We start from the raw sequence: 27,649 nt of genomic DNA on the forward strand, positions 1-27,649 counted from the left end.
GAAATAAAATACAAGTGATACCAGGAGATGAGGTCCACCCTTCATTAGAATGAGAATAAAAATGCTAATATCTGATGTTCCTCTACAGAGGCTTGAAATTTAAAGTTTAAATAAGTTCATGTTATATCACTCACACACACCCATTTCAAAGAAATACTGACAGTCAAAATATGTGATTCCCAACAAATGGCAACTACTTGATTCTAAGCAAGGACCCAAACTTAAAACACAGTGTGATGTGTCTGATATGCAGGTTGCAAAAGCGATTTCAGTGTCTGGTTTAATGTTAAAGGAGGTTTTCCCCCCCTCATCGAAGTATTCTTTGAGGATGTGATATGTTAGGAACAGCATGGCTTCCAAAGACGGAGGCTGTAACCTGAAGGCAAGTAAAGAAGTATGCCTCTAACACCATTTTGCTTCTAGTATGATGCAACTTTGGATTTTTTTGTTGTCCGACGGCATCAGATGGATGGTTGAACCTCTGGAGGTTCTGTACTCACCCACATGCAAGCACACACAAAACAAAGTCGCAGTCAGCAACCTGAGGTAACCAGAGGGAACAAAAGCGAGTGCCCACCTTAGCAGGTCTCTTCCACTTTTCACGGATGCTCACTGCCTCAGCTCCATCGTTATTTGAAAGGGTGAGAAATGGGAGAGCCAGGCAGTGAATTTGTTGATTTCGTAAGCTAAATAGCTGAAAACACAGCAGAGGACTAAGTGTTTCCATACATAACAGCCTGTGCAACTGGACAGGAGCAGGCAAACCATCCTCACTTGATGTCTGAGGGGGTACCTTCACAGCAACGTATGATGCTGTTGGTTGGGCGAATTAGTATATAAAACAAGGTCCAAAGATAGACAGAACAGGTTCCTTTCCCTCCTGCAATCAATGGATCGATTACCGTATTTTTTGCTCTATAAGACGCACCAGACCACAAGATGCACCTAGTTTTTGGAGGAGGAAAACAAGAAAAAAAATATTCTGAATCTCAGAAGCCAGAACAGCAAGAGGGATCACTGCACAGTGAAAGCAGCAATCCCTCTTGCTGTTCTGGCTTCTGTGATAGCTGCGCAGCCTGCATTTGCTCCATAAGACACACACACATTTCCCCTTACTTTTTAGGAGGGAAAAAGTGAGTCTTATAGAGCAAAAAATACGGTATTTGGCATGTGGGGAACAGCATGAACCAGGTGTACATTAGATTCACAAGCTACCTGCCCAATCCCCACTGCTGTGTACTTAATGCCTGGAAATTTTTGGTTGTCACCCACCTGAGATGTAGGCCTAGTTCCTGTTCACTGTCATTGCACAGGCATCAAAAGATTTCCCATTGTCTTCGGGATCACGTTTCATTTTGATTATATACTACATTTTCAACTCATACTTCTTCCTACTATGGAAACTTATGTGCTTTTAGGAGAGTTTGTTTACAGTTCTCACCCAAAGCAGCACGGAAGAATCACATAGAATAGCCTATCGATATAGTAAGTTGATGTCCACATCATTTTCCTTCAGGATAATGGCAGCACCTCAATTCAGGCAAGACCCGGGACAACAAACAGAGCAGCAAAATGATGAACAAAGAAAAATGAAGGTGGGGAGAGAGGGCTGCTTAAAAACAAACAGAACTAAATGTTTGTTGTCACAGTATCATACAGCACGAGATATAACAGTTTTAAAAATGGACTGGAAAACCTATCAGTCTCAACAGACTCCTTATATTATTACAACTGCGGGCGCTTGCATTAATTAAAGAAAAGTGAAAACAAAGCAAACTCAAGAGAGCCTAAAAATCTGCATACTCTATAGGGTGGAAATGATTGTACAAATAAATTTACATCTCATGCACTGAGATGGATGTAAGGCTCAATACTACACTCTTTCCTTCTTCCCTCTTCATTCTATTCAGGAGAAGATCTATTTGGCTTTAAATGACATATAGGTACATAAAAAGATACCTGACCAGAGGTAGCCCTATTTATGCAACACGTAGCCACGTAATGGGTGAGAGAGATGTAGAAAAGAATGTCAGACAGACAGACTTTCAAAGAAAAGGAATACCAACATCTTTTTTTAAAAAAAGAGCCTTGATAATAATAGCAGGTCTGGGTTGTGTATCTCAGCCTCAATGGTTTGCAATTTCTTTTTCTGTTCCAAAGAACAAATGTGCATCCACACAAATAGTTCACGTTTCCCAAAATGTTAGGAGGCATCCTATTGAAAAGATATAGGCATAGGATGCTGTATCTCAGGGGTGGCTAACCTTTTTTAATAGATGCATTCACACTTTGCTAACCCTCCATGCCAGCGGCGGGTGCAGCTCGCCCCCCCCCCCATACTCTCACATGCTCACGGACAACACACATACGCATGCAGATCAGCTGAGAAGCAGGGGCTACAGCTCAATCCTATCCAATTCCCCATTATGGGGAAAAGGGGATCCCTAGCTGGTGCTGGGGTGGGCAGAAAGGTTTCAATCCCCGTCCCCCAGGCTGTGTCCACTTTTTTAGTGTCACTACCAAATTTGGTGGCCTGAGGGATGCAGAAACATTGGCTTGGAGGGCTGCATCAGCCCCCACCCTCAAACATTCCTGGCCTATACGTACGTGACCAGATTGTTCTTATAATATTGCATGGGAAACAGCTTCAGGGGTGTATAGATGCCCAATATTTCCCCAGGGCAAATATTAACAGAGACTTCAGTTTCATTAGACAAGATATTTAAAGTCACACTTTAAAATGGGCTGATATTTTTTTTTTTTTAATGGTAAGCGATTCTTAAAACACACATGTCTAACACCTCAATTTGATGCAAATAGATATGCTGAACGGGCTTTGTTTTGACACCGTAGCGTCTCAGTTCCAAATCGGCCAACGTAGCCTTGTGTTACTGACACATGATGTTTCCGACGTCCCAGCTTGCTTCACGCTGGCCCCCCTAAAACACACCGGGATATGCCTTGCACTCTGTAAACCGACTTGCGGGCAAGGTCGCTGGGAATCGTGGCGCCTCCTGTCTCCTGCAACGTCGGGAATCAGGGCGAGTAAGGCCAACGCAATGTCAAGTGCAAGAAGAGGGTGGGTGAGTAGGAAATGCACTGCGATGATGAGCCAGTCCCACTTTCACTCCCCCTTAAGTCGGGAGGGGGTCGTCGTCTCCTTTACTACACTTGCACTTGCAGCAAAGCACGAATGGGGTAGCAAGCAGAAGGAAAGGGGAGGCCACTAACAGTAACAGGCCAAACCCTGCAAAGATCCCCACGACCTGGATAAAAAAAGAAAAAGAAAGAAGATCAATAATCTGCTTGAAGGGGGACTGGGGGAGAGTTTTCCCTGCCCCCCTTTCAAACTGTTCTGTGGCAAGGGGTTGCACACTGTTGCAACACACACACACACACACAAAATAAAGGGCTGGCAACTGCAATTTCAACTGTTTTGCACCCCTGTCACCTGTCTCATGAAAGGCCCTGAGCTTATCCATGGAATTACGCACTCCCCAGGGTAGCCTATGAGGAGGCATGGGATTCAGAAGGGTATTGTTCAGTATGCATCTAAGGATTCAGTTCCATGGAGGATCAAAATCTCCAAATTGCTGACCCACTTGAAAAGTATGGTTCCAATGATTGTCCAGCTACAGAAAAGTACAACAGGTGCAGCCTTTAGCATTTGATGTAATACATCCAATAGCATAACTGTCTTAAGTTAAACAGGGATGATTTGGATGGAGGGTTTTTCTTAGGGGAAAAAAGCCATCTTTCTTTCTTTCTTTCTGCTTCAGATTCAGATTACTTAACTTTCTCTTTATTGGTCCTGAAAAAGTCAATTTGTTTTTGGCCAGCAGGTGGTACTGTTGAACAACATTCAAAATAAGGAATGGGATGCATTACTTACTGTATTATATAATAGTATATTTGAAGGTTTTCATTTCATTTCCCTTCCCACCCCCCAATAATTCCTCCAATATTTATATTTTTGTGGCGTGGCGAATTTATTATTGTGCTTAACATGGGCTTCCCCCGAATCCCCTGAAAAATATTTCTGCTTCCCTCTCTGCAATCTCCTGCTATACATCATCTGCGAAGTGTAATTTTGGCACGAGCAACATAGCTCCCCATTGCAACAGCATGCCTGCTGTAGTAATAAAAGCTCAGTTGCTTTTTAATATTATTCTTCCAAGGTTCTTCTATGTCAAAATAAACATGGTAGGTTTTAACGGCTATCAATCTGTCTTGTGGGCCACCTGATGTCTGTAAATCCTGATGTCTGTAAATCCTGCAACAGCTCTCAGGGGTGTTTTGTTTCTGCCCAGCAGAAATCTAGCAGCTACAGACCCACAGAAACTACAGAGAATAACTGACTGAGACGCAATTTTACCTTACTCTCCACCTCACTGCAAGTTGGGTAACTGCCTCTATTTTCCTGGAACGTGACTCTCTAGTCTCTCCACCTTGAAGAGGAACTATTGTTTCTGCACCTCAGATCAGCTTTCATCAGCAATACTTGTATGTGAGGCAAACCAGCTAACATTGCTTTTTAAAACCTTCCCATTTTCCTCATGCCATTTTCCCTCCTCTGACTCACAATTCCCCACATTCACTTTTTTAATGAATAAGACGAAAATTGGGGGGGATGGGGACCAGCAGATACGCAAAGTCACATCGACACCTACCTGCGTTCTGTGCCAAATGACTGATGCCCTGGAATGACCGAGCTTATTTCGGCAAGGTCCCTTGTCATAATGTATAAGAAGGAAGTCATCCTGTAAAGTGTCAATAAAAGGAGAGGGGGAAATATGTATATTATTTCAGCCGTGGCTGAGAACTTCACTCTTGACAAGCAGTCAAAAGATTACCAAACCTTTTGGTTACAAAACCTTTCCACTTAGCAGGTACAGTTGCAATTTCAGCTGAATTTTCAGAAACTACTTGAAACACCCGTTGGGTTGAGCTATTTCAATTGCTTCTTGTTTTCAGCAAACAGCTGAAAGTCTGCAAACTTTGATAATAAACCTGATTTGTGATGAGGGCTGAATAACTTCGATTGGGAGTACAATTGTGTACTCAGAAATAAGTCCTACTGGGTTTAGCAAGCAGAGCTTACTCCCAAGTAAATGTGCAGAGGACTGCAGTTCTAGGATCCTGCCACAGGCTAGAGAGAAAGAGGAGTGAATGGTACTTCTCCCTGTTTTTCTGCCCCCAACTGCAGAGGTCAATTTTCATTTTTTCCCCTATCTACTTTTGGCACATCAGTCACATTTCACAATGCAATGGCAACGTCACAAGCTATGGATTCCGCTGCTGTGCCAAGAGCAATGACATCACTGAGTTGGCTCCTTTGGAACAGGGAGCAGCTAACAGCCAGCATAAATGAGTCAGACCGCTCACCTCTATGGCACAGAGCGCAAAGTCAATATTAACCGCAGAAAGGGCCCCGTGGAACCCAATAATGCATATTTCACAGGTTTAGGCCGAAGTGGGCCATTGTGCAATCTACAAAATTGGCAGCAGCCCTTTCAGAGATGTGAGTTAATGCCAGGAGGAGTTTAAAAGACAAAAACAAAAAAACTGAAAGACAAGAGAAGGAAAAGGTAATACAGTGGTACCTCGGGTTACAAACACCTCAGGTTACAAATGCTTCAGGTTACAAACTCCGCTAACCTGGAAGAGTTACCTCGAGTTGAGAACTTTGCCCCAGGATGAGAATGGAAATCGTGTGCGGGCGGTACAGTGGCAGCAAGAGACCCAATTAGCAAAAGCACGCCTCTAGTTAAGAACAGTTTCAGGTTAAGAATGGAACTCCGGAACGAATTAAGTTCGTAACGAGAGGTACCACTGTATGCCCAAACTGAGATAGTACAAATAAGACCCCCTCCCCAGTTTATCCCATTTCAGGGTTTGTTCTTGTGCTCTTTTTCTGCAGTTAAACCATGCCCAAAGTGCCATCATCGGTGTAACAGTAAAACAATATTATGTAACAAAAAATGTAACCCTAACTTTTCAAAACAGTTCATTGCTTAAAAACAAAAAAGCACAAAAACTATACCAACGAAGTTTACAGCAGCAGAGAATCAACATTTAACATCCCGCATCGAAACATTCAGTATGAAAACTTAAGATTAAACAGCCCATCATATTAAGAATTCACAAAACCACCACCACCCAGAAACAGCCCTAAATTTAGCAACAAAAATGTATCTCTAAAACAAAGCTAAATTTGCTTTCAACAGCAGCTAAGCCAAAGCCTAAACTCTGATATGGCCAAAGTAACTCTAACCTAAATGTCACTTCTGTCCCAGATGATGGGGCTTTTTATGCCATAAATATATACAAAATCTAATTTTTTGTAACAATGTTAGTTCATGCAATGGTATCTTGCTAATTGTTTGCTGCAGTCTGTATTTATGTCTCTGTATTTATGTCTACAGAGGCAACCTAACTTTCTGGGACTTGTAACATTTCAATGCTTCCCTTTACAGTTTTTGAATATTATATCAATGGACATTTTGAATGCTTTATTAACAGGAATTTATTACAGGGATAGAATCAAGGAATTTCATCTTCCAATCTTAAACTCAACTACGTATACTTACGTCAAGTGATTCCAAACAGTACCAGCAAAAGGCATGTTTACAGTTTTTGCACATCATTTGGGCACAGCCTTCGTCCCGTTCAATGTAAACTTTGCATTTCGGGCAGCGTTTGATGGGTGCATCATCTTCTTCCATTTTATAAGCAGAGCTGGAAGAGATGTTTTGTAAATTTTATGGGAGAAATGTGTTGTGAGTCCAGGTTCCCGGCTTGGTAACACGTTAAGCGGCGTTAATTAAAAAGGAGGATTTATTGCAAAAACAAACAGATAGCTCCGGACGGCTCTAACAAAGCATCATCAATCAAGATGACCCTTCTGAAGACTCGTTCCGGTTTCTACAGAAGATACTGAACTTTCATACCTTGTCTCATTTCGTTTCCTGTCTAGCAGCCCTCCCATTTGACGACTCTTAGGAGAGATTGGATCAGCTCCAACCTCTTCCCGTTCTGACAGACTGCTTCCGTCTCTGTTTGCGGCTGTTTGAGCTTTCTGAGAGCTTTAGCTGTGTTCCAGCCCACTCTGTTGTTCCCTTGGCAACCGACATTCCAATGTCCGGAAGTGTTACCCTTGTCTGCTGTAGTCTTTGCCCAGCCTAAGTACAATCTAAGCCAGTGGTGGCCAAACTCGGCCCCTCCAGCTGTTTTTGGACTACAACTCCCATCACCCCTAGTTAATAGGACCAGCAGTCAGGGATGATGGGAATTGTATCCCACAAACACCTGGAGGGCCGCATTTGGCCACCACTAATCTAAGCCTCTCTGTCCCTGACTGCTTTCTGTAGTTGGCTGCAAATCTTCGCTTGGAACTGGCTCATACTTGAGAAAATGCTCTTGGTTTTTAAAAGCTGCATTTCTTAAAACACTCTGACCCTTTCGCAGACTGTAGCTATTCCTATGGCTGCATGGATTTGTCACACAGCCACAAGACCAAAGGCACGTGCTACACGTGCTTCATCGTTCAGTCTTAATAGCGCCTACAAACCTCAAATAAGTCAGGTTGACTAGCAATATGTCTGCCTGTATTGATTGTATAAAATTGATTTGTATAAACCCAGAAATTGGGGGCGGGGAGCTAAGTTGTTCACACAATTATGGGCTCCTTCCAACATTACTTGCTGATCAGCAGCATTAGAATTCCATAGGGAAACTGAGTAACACAGGTGTGCCATGGTGTGGAATATTTCCATCAGAACATGGACTTCTTACCAAACAGCAGGGCATAGAGCCACAGTCCAAAAGGTAACCCACATTGACAAGGTGACATCCTAAAACTTCCAGAACCTTGAGGAATTCCTAGCATATACCTGGTTTCAGAAGTAAGGCAATCTATCTGCCAGAGTTGGGCTTTTTCTGCTTCAGTCTTGTGATGGGAGGGAGAAACGGCTTCAAATAACAGGTGAATAAGGAGACACCTGAGGCCATCACAATGAAAATCAGTCTTTTTTAAAACAAAAAACAAAACAAAACTGCTGAGCGAAGCTGTTAAGGTGTTAAGAATTATGCCAACGTCAATTGGTAATGTACAGTTCTATACCTTGTTTCCCCTGGAAGGTAGCTGATTGGCATATTTTCTTGACAGCCTTGTCCCGGATGCCAATTGGATTTGCACGCCGAGCAAAATTCTATGTCGCAAGATTTGCATTGTACCAGCTGTGGGTTCTGGGGGCCTGATTCCTGAAGCTGACAAACCGCTTGGCAGGAAGAGGATGGGCACCAAGTCCGACAAGGATCCAAAAGCACTTCTGTGGGGGAAACAAACTGCAGTTGGGAAAAGGCCACAGTTCAGTGAAGGAGTGTGTATATAATATGCTTTTGCATGGGTTCAATTCCACAGCATCTCAAGGTAGGGCTGGAAAATCCCTGTCCTTGGAAGACAATGGCTTGACTCAAGCATAAGGCAAAAGTTTTTAAGATGCAGAATTCTTCTTGAATCAAGCCACACACAGTGGAATGCCAATTCCTGATCATATCCAGTATCTTATTCTTTGGTATGGCTATGGAATATCAACGGGAAGCAGTAAGTTTAATAAATAAATAAATTTAAATACCATTTGTTTATAAAATGTTCCAAGTGATGTACAACCATATAACGAAGACATAAGAAAAATAAGTAAGAACCTTGTTAAATAGTATCCGTAGCCTCATTAAAACAGAGTCTACAATAGGTGGTAATGAATGTAATCAAAATCAATAAATGCCTGGGTGAACAGGTAAGTTTTTAACATCTGTTGGAAATACAATATTGACAGCACATTTCGAATTTCCGTGGGGAGTTATCCCGCATGGTTAAAAAAACATAAAAATAAAGCGCCTCTTCCTCATGGTTTGGAAATGTATTTTCCACACATGAGATTGAATCCAATGTTAGTCATGCTCAGAGATGACCCTTTGAAGTTAATGGACATGGGCACATTATTTTCAGTGGGTCTACTGTGAGTGGAATTTAGTTGGCTACAACCCCCAATTTGGGGCCACCTGGGATGTCTGCTGTATACCTCTTTCAAACTGTAGCTTCTTATACTTCTGCATGATTTCTGATGCAACCATACACTCAATCTGTTTTAAAGAGAGAGAGAGAACGAGAGAGAGAGAGAGATACAAGCATCCGATTAATGATAGCGATAACTAAAGGGATAACAGGCAAAGATAGACAATGAGCTTGGAGCAGAAGTTACATAACGGCAACACGCACAAATATCTGCAATAACAACTGAGCTGAACTTTTACGTAAGACAAATTCGTGTCAGGAAACGTACTTCATTTTCTTGAAGATGACCTCGCTTCGGGCAGGAGGCATCAGGGCAGCTAATGGCTGTTTCTAAGCCTTCCTTGATCAAAATCTCCACATACTGTTTCAGGCACTGTAAGAAAGTCAGACCCAGTGGCTGTCAATATTATTCACCATTGAAATATATGCTTCAACAATAACAGTTGGTCTGTCATCCCAAAGGTGCAAATCCCGATGGGTCTACTCACGTGAGCAGCATTATTTCAGATCTTCCTTGAGCGTTTTTCACGCTATTAATCTTCCTTCTCCAATACCTGGCTGCTCACCAAAGAGGACCCCCACCTCTGCTCCCCGGTTTGAATGCCTATTTGTTCTCATCAGATGGCTCCTACAAAATCCCACCCATGGCCCAGATGAGATGTTATGGCTGACCCCCAGTTTGGATGCCAAGCATGCAGTGGGGAAATCATGCATATGCATATGTCCTCTGCACATGTCCATACCTTTTTTAACCAGGCTGGTAATATATTGGATGTAAACAATCATGTGGTTGGTTAGACTCCCAACTTCCTGGACACCAGCTGGGAAACTATGAATAGTTTATTTAGAATTGGTTTTCCACGTGAGGATTGGCCAACCCTTCATCTTAAAAGGAAAGCCAACCTTCATTTGGTGAACAAGTCATTGGCCTATTAGAGTAAGCAGTATTCTGTAATAATGCCCTCCTGCACATCCTTGGTTCAGGGTAAACCACAGTTTGCTGTTACCTTCATGACATACCAGTAACTATGGTTGTAACTGGCTATAGTTTGCTTCCAAACCAGAATCAGAACCATGGTTTGAACTGCTTTCCATTTCTGGTTTTGGGGAAAACAATGGTGATTGGTTACCCGATTCAGACCTCATGTCAACCTAAAATTAATTTATGAGGCTAAAAGTGCATGATGGTCTTTCTTCCCCCACCCCCAGCATGCAAGTCTGATGTTCCTGATGACCAAGCTATAGTTTGACAGGAATGACTGAACCAGACTCAGACTTGACTAGACTCAAGAGAAGGTTGATGAGTGACAGAATCAGACACCAGGGATCCAAAGGGCTATTTTGGGATAGCCCCAAGGGCTACAGTTCAGCTCGCCCAGTGGGATGTGTTGAACTCTTTCCCTTTCAACAGCAGCCTGTCACATGACCAGAAATTAATGTGGCGTGGGGGCTGCTATGGACTAAGTTCATTCATACAATCCTTGGAACTCTTTGTACACTTCTATGGTCCCTTCCCAGCATGCAGGGCCTATTGACAGTTACATTTAAAACCAAGTTTGCGGCAGCTTCGTTTTCTAAGACCGGTAACATGTTTTCATCTTTCGTGGTATGAACTGTGGATTCCCACAGCTCTCTCCACAATGCTCTTAGCAACTACCAAGCCGTTCCCATCTTCAAGGATACAACACTAGAGCATTTTGCTATAATCGTTTTCTTTATATAGCTGTTTCCACCCACGATGCTTTACATAAACGAACCCATGCTTTTTAAAACACACACACACATATGCATGCTCAGGCAGCCTCCATTCACATCAGCAGATACCCGCCCACCCCCCAGTTGCCATAGCTTTCTTTCATATGACGTTTAATAGGTTTTAAGTGAGAATCCAGGTTTTGGGAGATTAATGGTTGCAGAAAAAATGGAAAGCATATAGGTTTGTGTTCTGCTCACACTCAGCCTCTCTCGATGGGAGGGAATGGGTGCGCTGAATGGGACTGTAAGCAAAACTTGTACACATATGTACACATGTGGCAACCTGGTGCTGTGCTCTCTTTTTCCTTTTATAGTACCTCTAAGGCCAACTTCCTTCTCTTTCTCCCATGTTCCCAATGGCTAAGAACTGCAGACTCTAAAGAGAATGGAGTGGTGGTAATAAGAGGCACAGCTAGGCAGGAGAGGCACAGATAGGCAGGTGGTCATTTCAATTTCACTTTGGCTTCAGGGGAGGGAACTAAGGCAGTGTCTCTCAAACTTGTGCCTCTAGGTGTTTCTGGACTACAGTTCCCAACATCCCTGACCACGAGTTCTATTAGATAGGGATGATGGAAGTTGTAGATATCTTTCCTCCCAAGACACCCTAAAGCAGAACGGACCTATTTCATAGTCTGTTCAGGTGACTGCATCTGCTCTGAGGGATTCCAGTCCTATTACAAATTACTAAATGAGACTAGGCTCTCCCATCCGCTTTCACAGAAAGCGCTGCTCATTTGATGGTCCCTCTTCTTCCTCCAATGAGACATACAGTGACCCGGGAAAGGGTATTCTCAGTGTTAAGTTGTGGGTGAACATATCAGATGACACAGCGATTCTCCAAACAGCTCTTGTTTATTCACAGATCAGAACAGAACTGAACTGAAGGGTTCAGCCAACCTGCTTATATAGAGCTCCAGTACAACGTAACTGTAACAACTTTCTGTAACTATCCAATCACTGAACGTCACTTTCGAACCCTTATTTGCATATGTGGACCTGAACTATCTACAGTATCCCCCTGCTGGCCCAGGGTGAGAACTTCAGTACATAACACTCAGGCACCTCAACTTCCCTCGCAAACCCAAACAATGCCAACTCTTAAGTTGTTGGCATCAATTAAACACTTATTTATTTGCGCAGCCCTGTGGGTGATTTATTGGCCTCTATGCCTGCTGCTGTGTAGTTTATTTATCTTGCTGCTATTTTATATTTTTAGAGTTTGTTGATGTGTTCCCTGCGGGTTGGGTTGTTGGGTTAGGTATTTTACTGGCAACCCACTGTAGGATCATCTTGCATGCTGAACAGCGGGATATAAATATTCGGAACGAACAAAGAAATATATATATATATATATATATATATATATACACAAATTGCCTTGTGTAAGCAGAGCAGACTTCTGCAGCAAAATAAATATGGGCAGGGGAACTTTGTGCACATCACAGCTCTGTGCGCTCACAGAAGATCACAGAAAGAAGCACATCTTTCTTCAACAGGCGCACCATTAATGATCATCAGCCACACACCACACAGTACTGGGACCCGGCTGGGCAGGGACAGCGAGATTTCCGACACGGCGCTGTAAGTGCGATCGAGAATGCAACCCCACTTGCACATGAGAAATGTGTATTAAAATGAGACTGCGTGCATATCTGATGACAACATTTAGCCCTCAGAGAGCCACATCTAGAGATGAGTATACTTTGTGAATGATTCATTTAAAACAAAAGGGCTTCTTCCCACCAAGGTTAGCTGGAATTTTATTTTATTTTCCGAACATCTTCCAAACAAAAGAGGATACAGAAGATCCCCCTGCGATACATGGCAGGCAGTCCAGTTGTGTTAATACAGGTCTACCCATGCATTATTCTGAGATCTACAAGTAGGTATACAAATTTAACAAATAAATAACAACAACAACTCAGGTTCATTCCCACTATAACCAGGTTTGTTTGTTTTTTTAGTGCAGAGATAAACTGCTAAGTGGGCAAGGATGGCAGCCGTGTCACAACGCATAACACAATGAGCTGTTGCTACACATAAATAGCCAGAGGTAGCATGCTTGTACGGCGGCGTACAACATATCCATACATCAAAGCTAGCAATATATAGTACAAGAAATGCAAAACCCATGCTTTGCACTGATGAAACACACCACTCATGAGCTATCATAATCAGAATAATTACTTGATAATTCATTTGGGCTAAAGCATTTTTTATATAAAGATGATAGATGTCGCTGAGGGCTGTTTTATCTCTGTCACAAATAACATCTCTTTTAGTGTTGTTGCGCAGAATATTGCACAGCAGATGTTCACATTGCTTAGCACCCCTTTACACTTTTTTTGGGAGGGGTGTCCACTTAGTGCCGACGTTTTTCCAATCCTCTCTGCTTGGGGCAGGGAAAGAGGGCACCCTTGTCTCTATTGCCAAAGTAAATCGGACATCATTTGAGCATGTAACTCCAATCCCAGCGCAACTGCTGATTAGTTTCCGGGCCCACTTCAAAGTGCTGGTGTTGAACTATAAAGCCTTACACAGCTCAGGACCTCAATACCTTAAGGATCACCGCTCCCCATACAAACCCAGCCTGCTTGTCATCTGAGGCCCTTCTCTATGTCCCCCATCCCAGAGAGGTTCGGAGGGTGGCAACAAGAGAGCGGGCCTTTTCTGTGGTGGCTCCCCGATTGTGGAATGCTCTCCCCAGAGAGGCTCGCCTGACGCCATCATTACATGTCTTTAGGTGCCAGGCAAAAACATGCCTCTTTACCCAGGCCTATGGCTATTAAATAATCTATGGCCTGTGAAAGTGGGGGGGGGGCTGATATTATGATGACTATTTTATTATTGGGCTGTCTGTCAGTATGCTTTTTATTATGTTTTTATCATTGATGTTCTGTAATGTGTTTTTAATGTTGTACACTGCCAGGGATCCTTTGATAAAGGGTGGTGTATAAACTGCAGCAGCAGCAGCAGCAATAACGACGATAATAATTCTCTTGCCTGGAGATGTGCATCCAATTGAGTACAGAGCAACAACATCCATACATGGGTGTCATTGCACATACCTCTTCCAAATGCAAGGGAGCAGGAGACCAGTTCATTCATGGAGCCAGTGTGGTGTAGTGGTTAAGAGAGGTGGACTCATAATCTGGTGAACCAGGCTCGATTCCCCGCTCCTCCACATGCAGCTGCTGGGTGACCTTGGGCCAGTCACACTTCTTTGAAGTCTCTCAGCCCCACTCACCTCACAGAGTGTTTGTTGTGGGGGAGGAAGGGAAAGGAGAATGTTAGCCGCTTTGAGACTCCTTAGGGTAGTGATAAAGTGGGATATCAAATCCAAACTCCTCTTCTTCGTCTTTTTCATGGGAAGCTGCCTTATACTAGAGAGACCTTTGTCTCTCTAGTTCCATATTATCTGCAATGGTCTCTCTAGTGCCATATTGTCTACAATGACTGGCAGTGGTTCTCTAGCCCTTCCTGGAGATGCCAGGGATTGAATCTAGGGCGTTCTGCATGCAAAGCAGGTGTTCTACTGCTGAGCTGCAGCCCTTCTGTGAACAGGAGCTCCTGCCCTCTTCTACCTGCCTCTTTGCAAACTCATTTCAACTGCATTTCTTCTGCAAGCGAGGCTGGCCAACTATGCCAGGGCCAGCACTATGTCTGTGGTTTTTTTCCTCTGCACCAGAAGATAACAGGCAGCTTGACAACCTTGGAAAGCTCTTCCCGCCCACACAGCGGTGAAACGTGGGCTGAGGAAACGGGTCCGTTTCTGCAACCTTCGTACCGCGCTAATCCTGCTCGGCTGGCAAGTAATTCCCCTGCAAAGCATCAGTGCATTTTTAATCACGGCTGTGGCTTATACAAGGCCTCAGATGGAGCTGAGAGGGATGCTTCCTTAAAAAAGGACACAGGGCTACATGTTTGCTGGAGAACATGTCAAAGGGCACTGGCAGCAGATGCTCTCGCAAAGCTGCCCCGAGAGAGAGCACAGCGCTGGCTACCCATGAAAAGAAGCTGGGACAAGCATGACTAGGGGAAGTGACTGGCTGCAGACGGTGAGATTAATAGCCAAGAAACTGGAATATATTCTAGGAAAGCAGTTTCAGAAATTGTTGCCGAAAGGATTAATTAGCAGTACTCTTAGGTGCTTCTCAGCTCGTGAACTGTGTTTTAATTTAAAGACGGTTTGATTCCCCAACAGCCACTCAACCTCAAATAATTAGCAATCAGGGAGAGACATGGATGTGGGACACAACAAGGAAACACAAACCCTGGTTAAGTGTTCAACCCAATCTCTTGCTATCGCTTACAGGTGATTGGGGTGGTTTGTAATAGAAATTGTTCCAAAATATAGCATTGAGAATTAAGCTGACCAATCTATTTACTCCCCCCCCCAAAAAAAAACCCCGACAACATTCTGCTAATGTGTCAAGGAGATTATCCTTTATGAGCTCCTTTCCCGCAACACTTCAGGGGTTGCCAATGTAGTGAGGGCTATTCAGTTACATAATGATCCTTTACTAGTGCAGACTAAAACGGCGTAGGATGTGTACTTCGTTCCGACTATGTAGTTCTGAAAGATCTCTGTGTGGCTCTTTTTCCATTCATTTTTCCACCCACAAAAATGAAAGAGATCTTCCAACAGTTCCTACCAACGTACTGAACTGTAATAAATGGCAGATCTCTGAACAGCTGCATTTAGTCCTCCCCAGTTTAAGGGAGCTGCTCAGAGCTGCAATTCTATAAAAAACGTTTGAGGTAAAGCCAAACAACAACAACGAGTCTAGAACAGTCAAGTTTGTACCTAGGCTCAATTGCTCCTAGGAACCCTGCCTTAAAGGGCCCTTGCCATCATTCCCTTTATTTACAACATTCAGGCTTTCAGTACCATTGTTTACATAGCCAAAATGCTCCCATGCACATACAAAAGGGAGATGTCAGCCAGCTTGGGGCAACCCAGAGGTTAATGGAAGTACAATGCAAGCTTCAGAGAAAGTGGGAGGGAAGAGAACCTCAAAAACAGCCAAATGTGGAATGAGTGTAGCCGCAGAATTGTTGACTATCAGGATAGTTAAAAATCAGGCACTGGGAAACCTGAGCAGGGCAGCGCTCCAGGCCTCTCTGACTGGATTTCAGAACTCTCTGCAGCCACCTCTTGTCTCCAGGCCACACCGCTCACCAACCCCGCTTCGCCTCCTCCTGGAGCTAGAATGTGTCCGTGAACTGAGAATAGGCCTTGCTTGCCAAGAGAGCACTGCGTGAGTCAATTAACAGTTGCTGCTCTGCTCTCGTTTGCTCCCTCCCCTGCCCCTTGGAAGGTTACTCAGAACGGAACATGGCACTGAAAAAGATTCCCCAACCTTGCTTTAGCAAAAGGACTGTGTGGGCAGTGCTGTCTTTCAGGCTGAAAACTGAAGTGTGGGGCAAGTCACGCTGCCAGTCGCGGATTTGAAAAGCTTGGAACAGGTACCTCAAGCAGCCACAACCAAGTGGGTAAGCAGGAAAAGGCACATTGCGGGGAGGTCCACAAAATAGTTAAACTCTGCCAGTTACTTGCTCTATAAGGGATGATTGCTGCTTGTCACCAGCAATTTGTATGCGTGCACAGATTCCTGCTGCAACTAGCAGTAGAGAGCACAAAACTGCAAGCTAAGGGTTTTGCTGCGGTTGTAAAACTTTGCATAATTGAGCTAGATGCTCTGGTGCTAAAATGTTGCTTTTGGGTGAATGAAATACTGTACGGTGGTACCTTGGGTTACAGACGCTTCAGGTGACAGACTCCGCTAACCCAGAAATAGTACCTCAGGTTAAGAACTTTGCTTCAGGATGAGAACAGAAATCGCGTGGCGGCAGCGGGAGGCCCCATTATCTAAAGTGATGCCTCAGGTTAAGAACAGTTTCAGGTTAAGAATGGACCTCTGGAACGAATTAAGTTCTTAACCCGAGGTACTACTGTATATGCAAGTGTGAGGGAACTACCTCACTGCCCAGGGAACACGGAGCTGCCCTTAAGCCTTCCTGTGCTGCGAAGTACAGCGCCTGAAGGAAATCAAGAGTCCCCATCACCTGGGCAAGAAGAATGAAGCTGCAGAAGAATGAAGCTGAAAGTCATTTAGGTTGCACTTTTTGTTTAAGCCAAGGGAGGAGTTTTGCACCCTCTACCCACCCCCAGAATCTCCAAAGAATTTTCTGCTTGGCTGTTGCTTAGACTCAGTCCTATTAATTTCTTTTTTAAGGAGGGGAAAAACCTGTAGAAGTGGGTGGTGTTCTTTGACTGAAACTAGTCTTCTTCCTTGCTACCCTTCTAGACCCGACCCGGCCAAGTTCTCCCTGTGTAAATACATACTGAAGCTACTTTAGGCTTTTGTTTTTAACTGGAGATGGATGAAGCTCGACGCCCACTCGCTTCCCGCCCATGCCATTCTCAATACACTTATGACCTTAACCAGATGGCTCTTTCTTTTCTGTGGCACGCTGCTTTTCAAAACCCAGACGTCAAAAGCTCCACACAGCCGTTTAGGAGATTGCTCTTTGGCTTCTCTGTTTGAAATGTCGCTGATGTAGCACAAAGACACCCTCCTCACACACACACACACAAACACACACATTACATTCCCCTCTTTCTTTCAGATGTGCTTTTTTATGAAGAAAGGCACACAACATAATAAACACAACCTCACAATCGGGTAATGGATCATAACAATATGGGTCAGAATAAGCCCCAGGTGCCCGCTCATCCATAAATGGGCACATAATTATCATTATAATAGTTTTATCCCTCTGCAAAAGTGGCACCTATAAGGATTACCTCCATTTTATCCTCTCACAGGCGCTGCAAGTGAGATTAGGCCAAATGCCAGCGACTGAACCAGAAAGGTGCATCTTGGGAGCTTCTGTCCAATAAACCTCACCACTTCCACCTTCCCTGAAGCAGCCCAGAATTTTCCCACAGGTCTGTATGTGTGGTATTAAGCACCAGGGTAATACAACACGAGGTGTAAAAGCACCACAACAACCCTGGGACTATGCCCACACGCCTGCATTAACTATGTACGCATGCGCGCAAATTCTCGCAAATCCTCAAGCACAACTCTTGTTGGCTTTGCACAGATCTTGGCGGGTGTGGTGTGGACAACAGAACCGATTCGAGCTGAGGTGCTTGTGGGAATGTTCAGGGATGCAGGAGAGGATATACTGACTGATTATATACTTATCCAACTTGTGTTAACAAGTTCCCAAAATATCAGCAGAGTAAAACATTCCCCTTTATTTTAAGTTTGCAATGGTAGCGTGTGCTCAGGTTCGCTAGAACCTCTATAATAACTATTCTGGTAATTTCCCCTTTATTCCCTCTTAAAAGAGAAGACACGACACAGTCCTTTACAAAAGTATAAAAAGAGTTTACTCACATTCTGTTCACAATCAGATCCCAGAAGGCAGACAGCTTAATAAAGTAATATACATTTAGATTCTATCTTATAAGAAGATAGTCCCTTTCTCCTCTCTTGGCTGGGAGCCAAGAGGGCATCTTTAGCTTAGTGGATGTTGCTTCTTCAAAGGAAGAGAAAAGAGAGAGAGAGATGGCTGCCCCTGCCCTGTGCTTTTATCATTACCTGCACAGGTGAGGCCACACCCACCTCTGGTCACATGCGGAGGAAGCCTGTCCCAGCTCAGAGGGAAAACAGGAAGTTTACCTGCTGGCTGGACAAACATCCCTCCCCATGTCTAAACATGTACACTCTAGGAATGTTGTAATTGACTGCTCCTGTGTTTCACATCCCACAGCGCGTACATTGTTTGAAGCTTACTAACCAAAGTACAGAAGATGCACTGGCATTGTGCGATTGTTGTCATCTGCTCCACTGGAAATTCTCCAAGGCAGAGTTTGCACGACACAAGAGGATCGAGCACCAAGTCCCAAGTAGGTCTGTATCTTGCTGTAGTCATTGCAGAATAATCTGAAATGAGAGAGAAGAGATGCTTCAGTGAAAGAAAGAAAGAAAGAGAACTTTATCAGACACCTGGTCCATCTTCTGTCACCTGGCCTTGATGCAAAGCTGTTCATAGCCTTATTTTTCCCTCCCGAAATGTGCATAGAAAGGGGACAGGCATGGCCACCCTACTTGACTGGGTGTTCTGCCCACAGTGTTCGCGCCACAGGTCAGTTTATCGCATCAGGCTATTCGTCACTTCCATCACAGCGCTAATGGGCTCAATCACTATTCCCGTTTCAAACTGCAGAGTGTAATGATGCATAGAGTGGACGCTTAAGACATAATCTTGTTCAGGAGAAATGGTTTTATGTTATCACATAACTCATATGCACAGGCCAAAGAGGATGTTTATATTCAGCAATGGCCAGCCTTGCTGGCAAATGTACTGTAAGATGAGTCCAAGCTTCGGACTGTGCCATGCTAGGGAATCCTGAGCCTTGGTGTGTTTTTAGTTCTGTTCTACTGAGGTGGGGAGCAGAGCAACAGAGCATGAGCTTTCTGCCACAGGCTACATAATCCATAACATATAACTCCCCCATTCTTTTAAATGCCCAAACACACACCTGCACCTTAAAACTAAAAGGGATAAAAGCCCACGCACTCCAGCCAGTCTAACAAACAATGTAATTTCATAGATACACCCCTATATCGAGCTACCGTTTTAGCTTTTTTCGTAATTCATATCTCAGCTCAAAAGGCTGCATTTTCCTGTAACTATCGATTTGCGGACTTGAAGCCCTCCAACGGTTACGAAAAATCGCTTTACAGTTTGGCCTTCAGGTCTCCAAGGAAACAAACAAACAAACAAAATATTTCAGTTCTTCGCCACAAAGCAGTATCGGGCAAAGCTAACATTGAACTGGCAAGAACTGGATGAGAGAGAGAAAAGCAAGAAAAGATCAAGCAATCATATATTGGGGTGGGCGTCCCAGATAATTTCTTCTGAAAATCCACAGCATGAACTTTGCTCGCGGCGAGGGGATAGAAAAAGGTACTGAACAGGATATTAGCTCTAAATCATGTTGTTACAGAGATATAGTGGACCTCAGAACAAACTATTTTCCTTGTGTGAAGTTCTAAGGGTGTGCAAGACTATGTGAACCAGGCAGAAGGAGGAAGGTAGAGATATTTGTGTGTATATTAAAACACACTTTTTGTTGGTTTTGGCTTATTGGGGTTCACTCCCCTCCCCCCCACCAATCAACCCAGGGCTGGTTTTAAAAAACGTTCATACAAATGTGTCTCTACAGATTTCTTGGAATATGTAGAAACCACTTTATTTTTAGATGGTTCCATTTTTTGCTTCCAAACTGAGAGGCACTGAACTACCTGAGTTTATGCGGGAATGAAATTTGCTTACCAGTACATTTTTAAGCATTGTGATGCATTGGGTGTACCACTTACTGCTGCATTGCAAAAACAACAACATCAAGAGACGCCATTTCATCTGTGACTACTCAAGGCGCTGCTCTGTTTTCAATATGCCAGGGTGGCTCAACTGTACTATTTTCCTCTCAAGATACACACAAGTAGCAGAGAAGAGCCTTCCCCAGTTGCCAAGCCTGTGGATTTTAAAGGAGAAAGTGGTTGTTTATACATATGTGCTCTCTCACAAGTGATGTGGAGGCAAGTGCGTTTTCTACTTGCTCTGCTCCCTATCCAATTACAAAACACAACACAAGCTGCCCTTAGAGAGGAAGTCTGTTGTCTGTGGGTGAGAAAAACGCAGGCACTTGGTTGGTGCGAAGCAGAGAACAAAGAGGCCTGTTTACTTGTCGGGAGCCAAGTGGGAGTAGAACACTTAATATTTTGAAATCCAGGGTTGTGTTATTTCCTGTTGGGAAGTGCTATAGGGCCAGGCTGCGTGCAGGCCACGGAACCGTTAAAGGCGAAGGGAAGAAAAGGGTGTCCATCTCTTCTATTATTGTCAGGGATGGTACACAGGAGAGACATCATCTCTGAGAGAAGCTTTCGAAGAGGCTGGGCCTCATGCAGAAGCAAGCAAGACAACATTGATTTGTACCATTAATTAATTGTAATTTAAAAAACCCAAAAAAATATACTATCCACCATCCCATAAGATCTCTTCTCTCTCTGCTGACCTCATCTCTCTTCCAGCCTCATCCTCCAACTCTGCCCTCGCTATCTGCCCTCTTGGTACACTGGCCAATCTACTCTGATGTCACCTGCGGCTGCAAAGCAGCATGACATCACAGGCACTCTGGCTGCCATTAGCTCAACTGCAAATAACTCACACGCTGAGCAAAACTACACATCATGAGTAATGCCAGTCCAGTAAATGTTTCTCCCTTGAAAAGGAACCCTCGTTAAATATGAGTCGGGAACCCTGCAGGGCGGGGAGTGGGGAGACAGCTTAGGATGGTGTCAAGAGAAAATAGTCCATTAATGAAAAACCCTAGCCTCTTCCCATTCTGTCCCCTTTTTTGCTACAAGCTTCCCCTTCCCAAAGATGTTTCAAAAGGGGCAAGGAGCACAGCTCCATTGTAATGATTTTTTAATTGGACCCGAGTGCCTTAGAACAGCCCTCCTCAATCTGGTGCCCTCCAGATGTTTTGGACTATACAACTATGAAGTCTCACTGGATAGTTCAGTTAGGTGAGCATAAGATTCTTAATCTCAGGGTTGTGGGTACGAGCCCCACGTGGGGCAAAAGACTCCTACATTGCAGGGTGTTGGACCAGATGACCCTAGTCCAACTAGGGTCCAGTTCTATTCTTCTAACTCCCATTGGCTATGCTGGCTAAGCCAATAGGAGCTGGCATCCAAAACATCTGGAGGGGCACCGGATTGCCTTTGAGTGAGTGTGGGGAAGCGCTGGCCCTTCGGATGTGGTTGTACTAACACTCCCAACATCCCTGGCCACTGGCCACATCTGCTGTGGCTGATGGGAGCTGTAGTTTTTGGACCTGCCTTAGAAGTGTCCTAGGTCCAAAAGCAATGGACTACCCTTACCCAGACATGATGCTGTTTGGTAACACTGTGCAAATTGGCCGAGTAGTTTCAGAGCCTTATGATGTTGAAGAGTCCCGTCATATGCAGCTGCCGCATATTAATCCCCAAGCCAGGTGATCAACAGAGGCCTGCATATATATTATTTGGGAGGTTGAATGAAGAAACATTGTTCCGAAGGGGAAAGATTATGAAGTGTGTGTGTGTGTTGAATCAAGTCAACCTAGGCTGCTCCAATGAGGGTGCATGTGGGATAGCTGGACAAATTTAACTGGGAGCGAGTCCCATTCAGCAAAATGTTAACCTGTGTTAAGAACAGGAGCACCGTCCCAGAGAAACGATAAAAATAATATCATGAGGCACAGATTACAAAAGATGGAAGCAACATAAACATCCCACAAGCTTCCTGAGGGCTATTTCACTGTGGTAAATTATCGTTCCAGTATGTCCAAGTCCACCCATAATAGCAATGAAACATGGCAGAGCCTTAACATTTTACCGTGTGGCAGACAATGTGAGGGAGCCACTGAAAAAAAAAATACTCCCAGCTGTAACGCATAAGAGTCTTCCTTCTTCGGGACAAAAGGCATGTGAGTTGGACCTTCCTTCCAGGTGGAAGGTTGTTGGTACCACAGGTGAGAATTGCAAGGCAAACTCTAATTTTGGCCAGGCAATTTCTGCGCCCTTTGGCAATTACTCGAAAAATACGAAAACGCGTCTGTTACTAATATACCAATGAAAATTACAACGTACTTTGTAACTGAGGAAGCATTTCGTGAATTTTTTATGGTCTGCTTATTTAAAACTAAATGTTAAAAAGCAAGGGGGGGTGAGAGAAGCATCATAACTAGAAGATAGTTATTGCTGACATGTCCGTCTCAAGCAGAAACCGAAAATTAACTTCTGAGTTAGTAAACTGATTAATTCCCTCCATGTTTCAGCTGCTTCTCTGAAAGCGGTTTAGCAATTCTAGCGAGCTAAGCAAATTAAGGAAGAGGAATGCCAGATTTAGAAATTAACTTTCCGTTTCAGTTGGAGCTAAAACAAATTTGTGTTCCCCTTACAGATGGTTCTGCGCTTCTTAAGCAAGCAACACTACTTAAAAGTTTCGCTCTGGTCACCACCCACCCACCTCCAGAGGGCAACAGGATACAGAACAGGGTCTCTGATGAAGATTGTACCACCTGGGGACAGTTCTCTAAGTACCAGGGTCCAAAGCCATTAAGAGTTTTCAAAGGTAATGAGTGGAAATTGGGCCCAGAGTGGGCGGACAGCAAGCGTGAGATACACAAAAAGACACCAAACATTTGTCCTTTTACATAAATCCAAGTGTCCCTATTTTCCAGAGACAGTCCCAGATTTACAGAAGTTGTCCCGATTTCTGATTTGATCCCATAATGTCCCGCTTTTCCTATTTTCATCGCAGAAATGTTTGAGGGTGTGGTAGGATATCCCTATGTTCATCAGAGAAGTGTTGGAGGGTATGGAATAGGACACCCCTATTTTGATCAGAGAAATGTTGGATGGTGTGCATAAACATGTACTATAACTCACAACCTGAAAGCTTGGACATAAAAACTGAATGAAGAATTGAATGTATCTCAAGATACTAGAGCCAGCAATACTTTCCACGCTTCCCATCATAAGCCACTGCTCCCAGTGAAGTTGCACAAATTGAAGAGGGGCGATTTATGGGCAGCCTGCTTGTCTATGCAACCGTGTACCATATGGCCAGTGCATAAACCAACTAAGTAGATACTACAATGCCACATCAAGCTGGGCACGCAGGGATCCATGACGGTTTGGCTCTCCCAACTTGTCAAGGAACTGATGGCTGGCATGGCCAGCAATGAGAACACAAATAACTTGTGTGGCGGGAGACAGCACAGAGAAGCAAAGTGCTAAGGGTCAGGACAAGCTTCCTTCCTCCTATCAGATTTCAGAAAGAGAAATAATAATACACTTCTCTTATACTATGCTAAACATTCTTCTGAAAACACCAGTCCTATTGATTTTGATGGAATTGATTTTCAAGTAAGCATGCTCAGAACTGCAAGTTTTATTTTTAACTTCCAGATTGTGACTAAGTTATAAGGTGCATGGGGGGGAGGGAGGGATTGGGTTGTCTCCAAGTAAACGCAGGCATCCAACCATAGGAGGTTGAGGGGGAAGAGGGAGCACCTCTCCCTTGGTGGGGAAGAGTTATTGTTAGAGTATGTGGTCTAAACCACTGAGCCTCTTGGGCTTGCCAATCAGAAGGTCAGCGGTTCGAATCCCCGCAACAGAGTGAGCTCCCGTTGCTCTGTCCCAGCTCCTGCCAACCTAGCAGCCTGAAAGCATACCAGTGCAAGTAGATAAACAGGTACTGCTGTGGCAGGAATGTAAACGGTGTTTCCGTGCACTCCGGTTTCTGTCACGGTGTTCCATTGCACCAGAAGCGGTTTAGTCATGCTGGCCACATGACCCAGAATGCTGTTTGTGGGCAAACACCGGCTCCCTCGGCCTGAAAGTGAGATGAGCGCCGCAACCACATAGTTGCCTTTGACTGGACTTAACCGTCCAGGTGTCCTTTACCTTTTACCTTACCTACAGGTGAATGGGCAGAAGCTGTGAAAATGCTATTACAGACTTTCACTTTACCCAGAAATAATGCCTGCCATCTTTTTGTCAGCCGTGGAATCTTGCACAGCTTCCATTCACTACAATGGGGCTTTTGCTGGAAAACCTCCCAATGGATTGTGTGCCCGCTGGCATCTGTGACTGCATGCACCAGGCAGCAGACAACACATGCCATATTGTGCTGACCATACTGCACGAAGGAGTACGGGTTGTCCTGCCAGGAAACTATTCTGGGAGGAATTTTCCTTTCGGGCTATTTTACCTTTGCGAGCCTACCTATGTCGGTGTTAATAATATTCAGGGCTCCGTGAAGGGCTCAAACATAGAGGCGTCTTGAATAAATCCTAGTGCTCATTACAAAGCATCTGCTTGTGCCTCTCAGAACTGCACATTCCAAGCAGTGAAGTGGTTTTGGTAGAACATCAAACAAAATCCTCCTTCAGCCATGTCCTGATGTGACACCCAACATGTCCCTGCTTGAGGAGAAGCTGCTAGCCGTGAGTGGTTATCAGAAGAGAGAAACTGCTTTATTACTTTTACCTTGTGAGGATTCCATCATGCAAGAAAGAAACAAGGAATTAAGGGCTGGGGGGGAAAGCCAGACCAAAAACAAACCTCCGGTTTGCTTGCAAACTTTCAAAGCTGAGGATTTCAGTGCTTTTTCCTGCTCTGTAAAAAGCTTAGTGCCTACAAATTCCAGCCAATTCTGTCCACATTTATATAGCACTAAGTCCCGTTCAGCTCAACAGGGGGCTGTTCAGCTCAACACTTGCCTTTCCTCTGATCTTTCCTGGCACAGTTGCCAATTTAAAGCTCTCGTGTCTGAGTGCCTGAGGTTATTGTTTTGCGTTTCCTGCAAAAACCTGCTCTTTAAAGCTCAATTGGAGCAAACATCAATCCACGGAGAAACTCGAGCCGACATTTGCACCAATTCAGCTTTAAAGAGCAGGTTTTTGCGAGGAAAGCTTGAGGCAAAAAAAGAACAGGGCGGGGCAAAAATTAAGTGTGGATAAGTTTTACCTGTGAGTAACCATGCATGGGACTCCTCCATAAGACTGCAATCCTCCTAAACACACTTATCAAGGTGCAAGCTGCACTAAAGACTTATTTAAAGCTTTTTAAAAGAAATCTATCTCAACCTTCAGCTAAAGAGAGCTTCTGGAGCAGCTTACAAACGTAGTTCCTGCCCTATCTAAAAGACACGACACAAAAGGGATTGTAGGGGAGTAGGTACAGTACTACAGAGTCGACCTGCGCAAAACCACACAATGCAACCGGGAAGGAAAGGCTTTAGCTTCCTCACAGGATTAAGGGACCCGTTCTAACAAATCCGTCTGTGCTCAACAGCCGCACTGTTCATTCTGCTTGGATTGGCTTTGCCTGCACGGAGCAGGGTTGTGTGAATATGTCCTATGAGTCTAGCTGTGCAACTTCAGTGTGTGGCAGTTGCATGACCCTTCTGGCATAGAGCAGTGTTGATTGAAATTAGCTTGAATTGGCCAAAAGGAAGGAAGGAAGGAAGGAAATGACAACCACCAGCACATGCCATGTGCACAAAGGCTCATGTGACTTGGCTCTGAAACTGGCAAGGAAAGGAGAAGAAAGTAGGAGAAAGGCACATCACTGCTACTGAAGTACAGTGCTACCTCGGGTTACATACGCTTCAGGTTACATACGCTTCAGGTTACAGACTCTGCTAACCCAGAAATAGTGCTTTGGGTTAAGAACTTTGCTTCAGGATGAGAACAGAAATTGTGCTCCGGCGGCGCAGCAGCAGCAGGAGGCCCCATTAGCTAAAGTGGTGCTTCAGGTTAAGAACAGTTTCAGGTTAAGTACGGACCTCCAGAACAAATTAAGTACTTAACCCGAGGTACCACTGTATACCCAAAGCAGGACTTGGGTAAAATTTGGGGGATTTGCCAATTCAGAATACAGCCCTGCAGAATACTAAACAAATCTAATGCATACTCATTTATCAATTGAAAAGCTGCCTTGTGTACAGTGATGATGAAAAACAGTATATACATTTAAAATTAAATGAAAAGTGCAGACACCCCCTTTCCCTTGACACCATTTTTATAAATAAGCATTTTGTATTCTTGCAATAATCTTTATCCTTGCAGTAACATGATCCATTTAACTATGGTGGTTAAAAACAGCAAAAGGAATGCTTGAATCGGGCTTTGCTCTGCAAACTGTTCTCTCAAAGAGTTCTTGGGATACGCTTAGAAGACCTGCTTTTTCCTCATGCCCATAAAGTAAACGCTTCAAATAAATTCTTATAAAAAGCTTCGCTGGAAAAATCAAGTTATTATTAAAGAGACTGTGATTAAAGAGGAAGAAGCCTGTTCTAAAGTTTCCAAAAGAGAGTGTTTGCTGAATATTTTAGAAGGTAGGAATCTCAAAACTGAACTTCTGCTGACAGAGATCAAACCAGTCCAAAACCCACAGGGCCCTGCCCTCTGTTCAAGCTTCTGGGACGATCATAGATGAAGATCCCTCCACAGTAGCCCAGTTGAGTCATGTGGTAAAAGAAAATCAGCTCCTGGGACATACATGTCTATTTAAAGCAATACCACTGTTCCAACAGTGAATCTTTTTCTGGGTCAGTCTCTTTCATTATTGTCCTTTCCTATTTACTTTAATGACCGCTCTTTCCTTAAGGGCAGCCTTATAGTCCAGAATTACCATCTCAGATACAAAAATAGGATCTGGGTTCTAAGAGGGCACTACCTCGGGTTTTCCTATTTTAAAACTCTACACCCTAAATTACATCGGAATGCTTAAATTAGGACTTCCAAGCTGTTTTCGGACATTTCCAGTAACAGATTAAATCTTAATAAGTCATAAACTTTCTCCTTTTTCCAGGGGAGGTTGTTTTTGTTGTTGTTTCACATGCTACTGCAAATGCGTACCAAAGAGGTCTGCGCTTGAGCAGAATGTATATTTCCAGAGCTTGGATAGCTCAGTGGGTTAGAGCTCGGTGCCGATAATACCAAGGTTGCAGGTTCAATCCCCTACATTGCAGGAGGTTGGACTGGTTAGATGATCCTCCCAACTCTACAGTCCTATGATTCTATGACAACACTTGTACTAACCAAATGCAGTCCTCAGATGGTAAGAAAATGAAAGCAGAAAATACTTAAGAGGGCAATCCATGCCTTTGGTGGAGGTCGAGGTGGGGAGAATAGGAATACAGTGGTACCTCGGGTTACATACACTTCAGGTTACA

General features: G+C 44.0%; 1 protein-coding gene across 1 annotated transcript in view; it reads right to left on the reverse strand.

Annotated features, from left to right (window-relative positions):
- Positions 1-1,621: 1,621 nt before the first annotated feature.
- Positions 1,622-27,649, reverse strand: part of RNF144A (ring finger protein 144A) — a 55,579-nt gene continuing 29,551 nt past the window's right edge. Inside the window, exons 2-8 of the mRNA XM_083431805.1 lie at positions 18,647-18,792; positions 9,345-9,449; positions 9,084-9,144; positions 8,123-8,330; positions 6,591-6,738; positions 4,671-4,760; positions 1,622-3,266 (exon numbers count right to left, since the gene is read on the reverse strand). Of these exons, the coding sequence (XP_083287931.1) occupies positions 3,135-3,266; positions 4,671-4,760; positions 6,591-6,738; positions 8,123-8,330; positions 9,084-9,144; positions 9,345-9,449; positions 18,647-18,781 (879 nt within the window). The 5' untranslated portion in view covers positions 18,782-18,792 and the 3' untranslated portion in view covers positions 1,622-3,134. The remainder of the gene's footprint in view (positions 3,267-4,670; positions 4,761-6,590; positions 6,739-8,122; positions 8,331-9,083; positions 9,145-9,344; positions 9,450-18,646; positions 18,793-27,649) is intronic.

Source organism: Podarcis tiliguerta, assembly GCF_965153285.1.
Source record: "Podarcis tiliguerta genome assembly, chromosome: 3".
Taxonomy (NCBI): domain Eukaryota; kingdom Metazoa; phylum Chordata; class Lepidosauria; order Squamata; family Lacertidae; genus Podarcis; species Podarcis tiliguerta.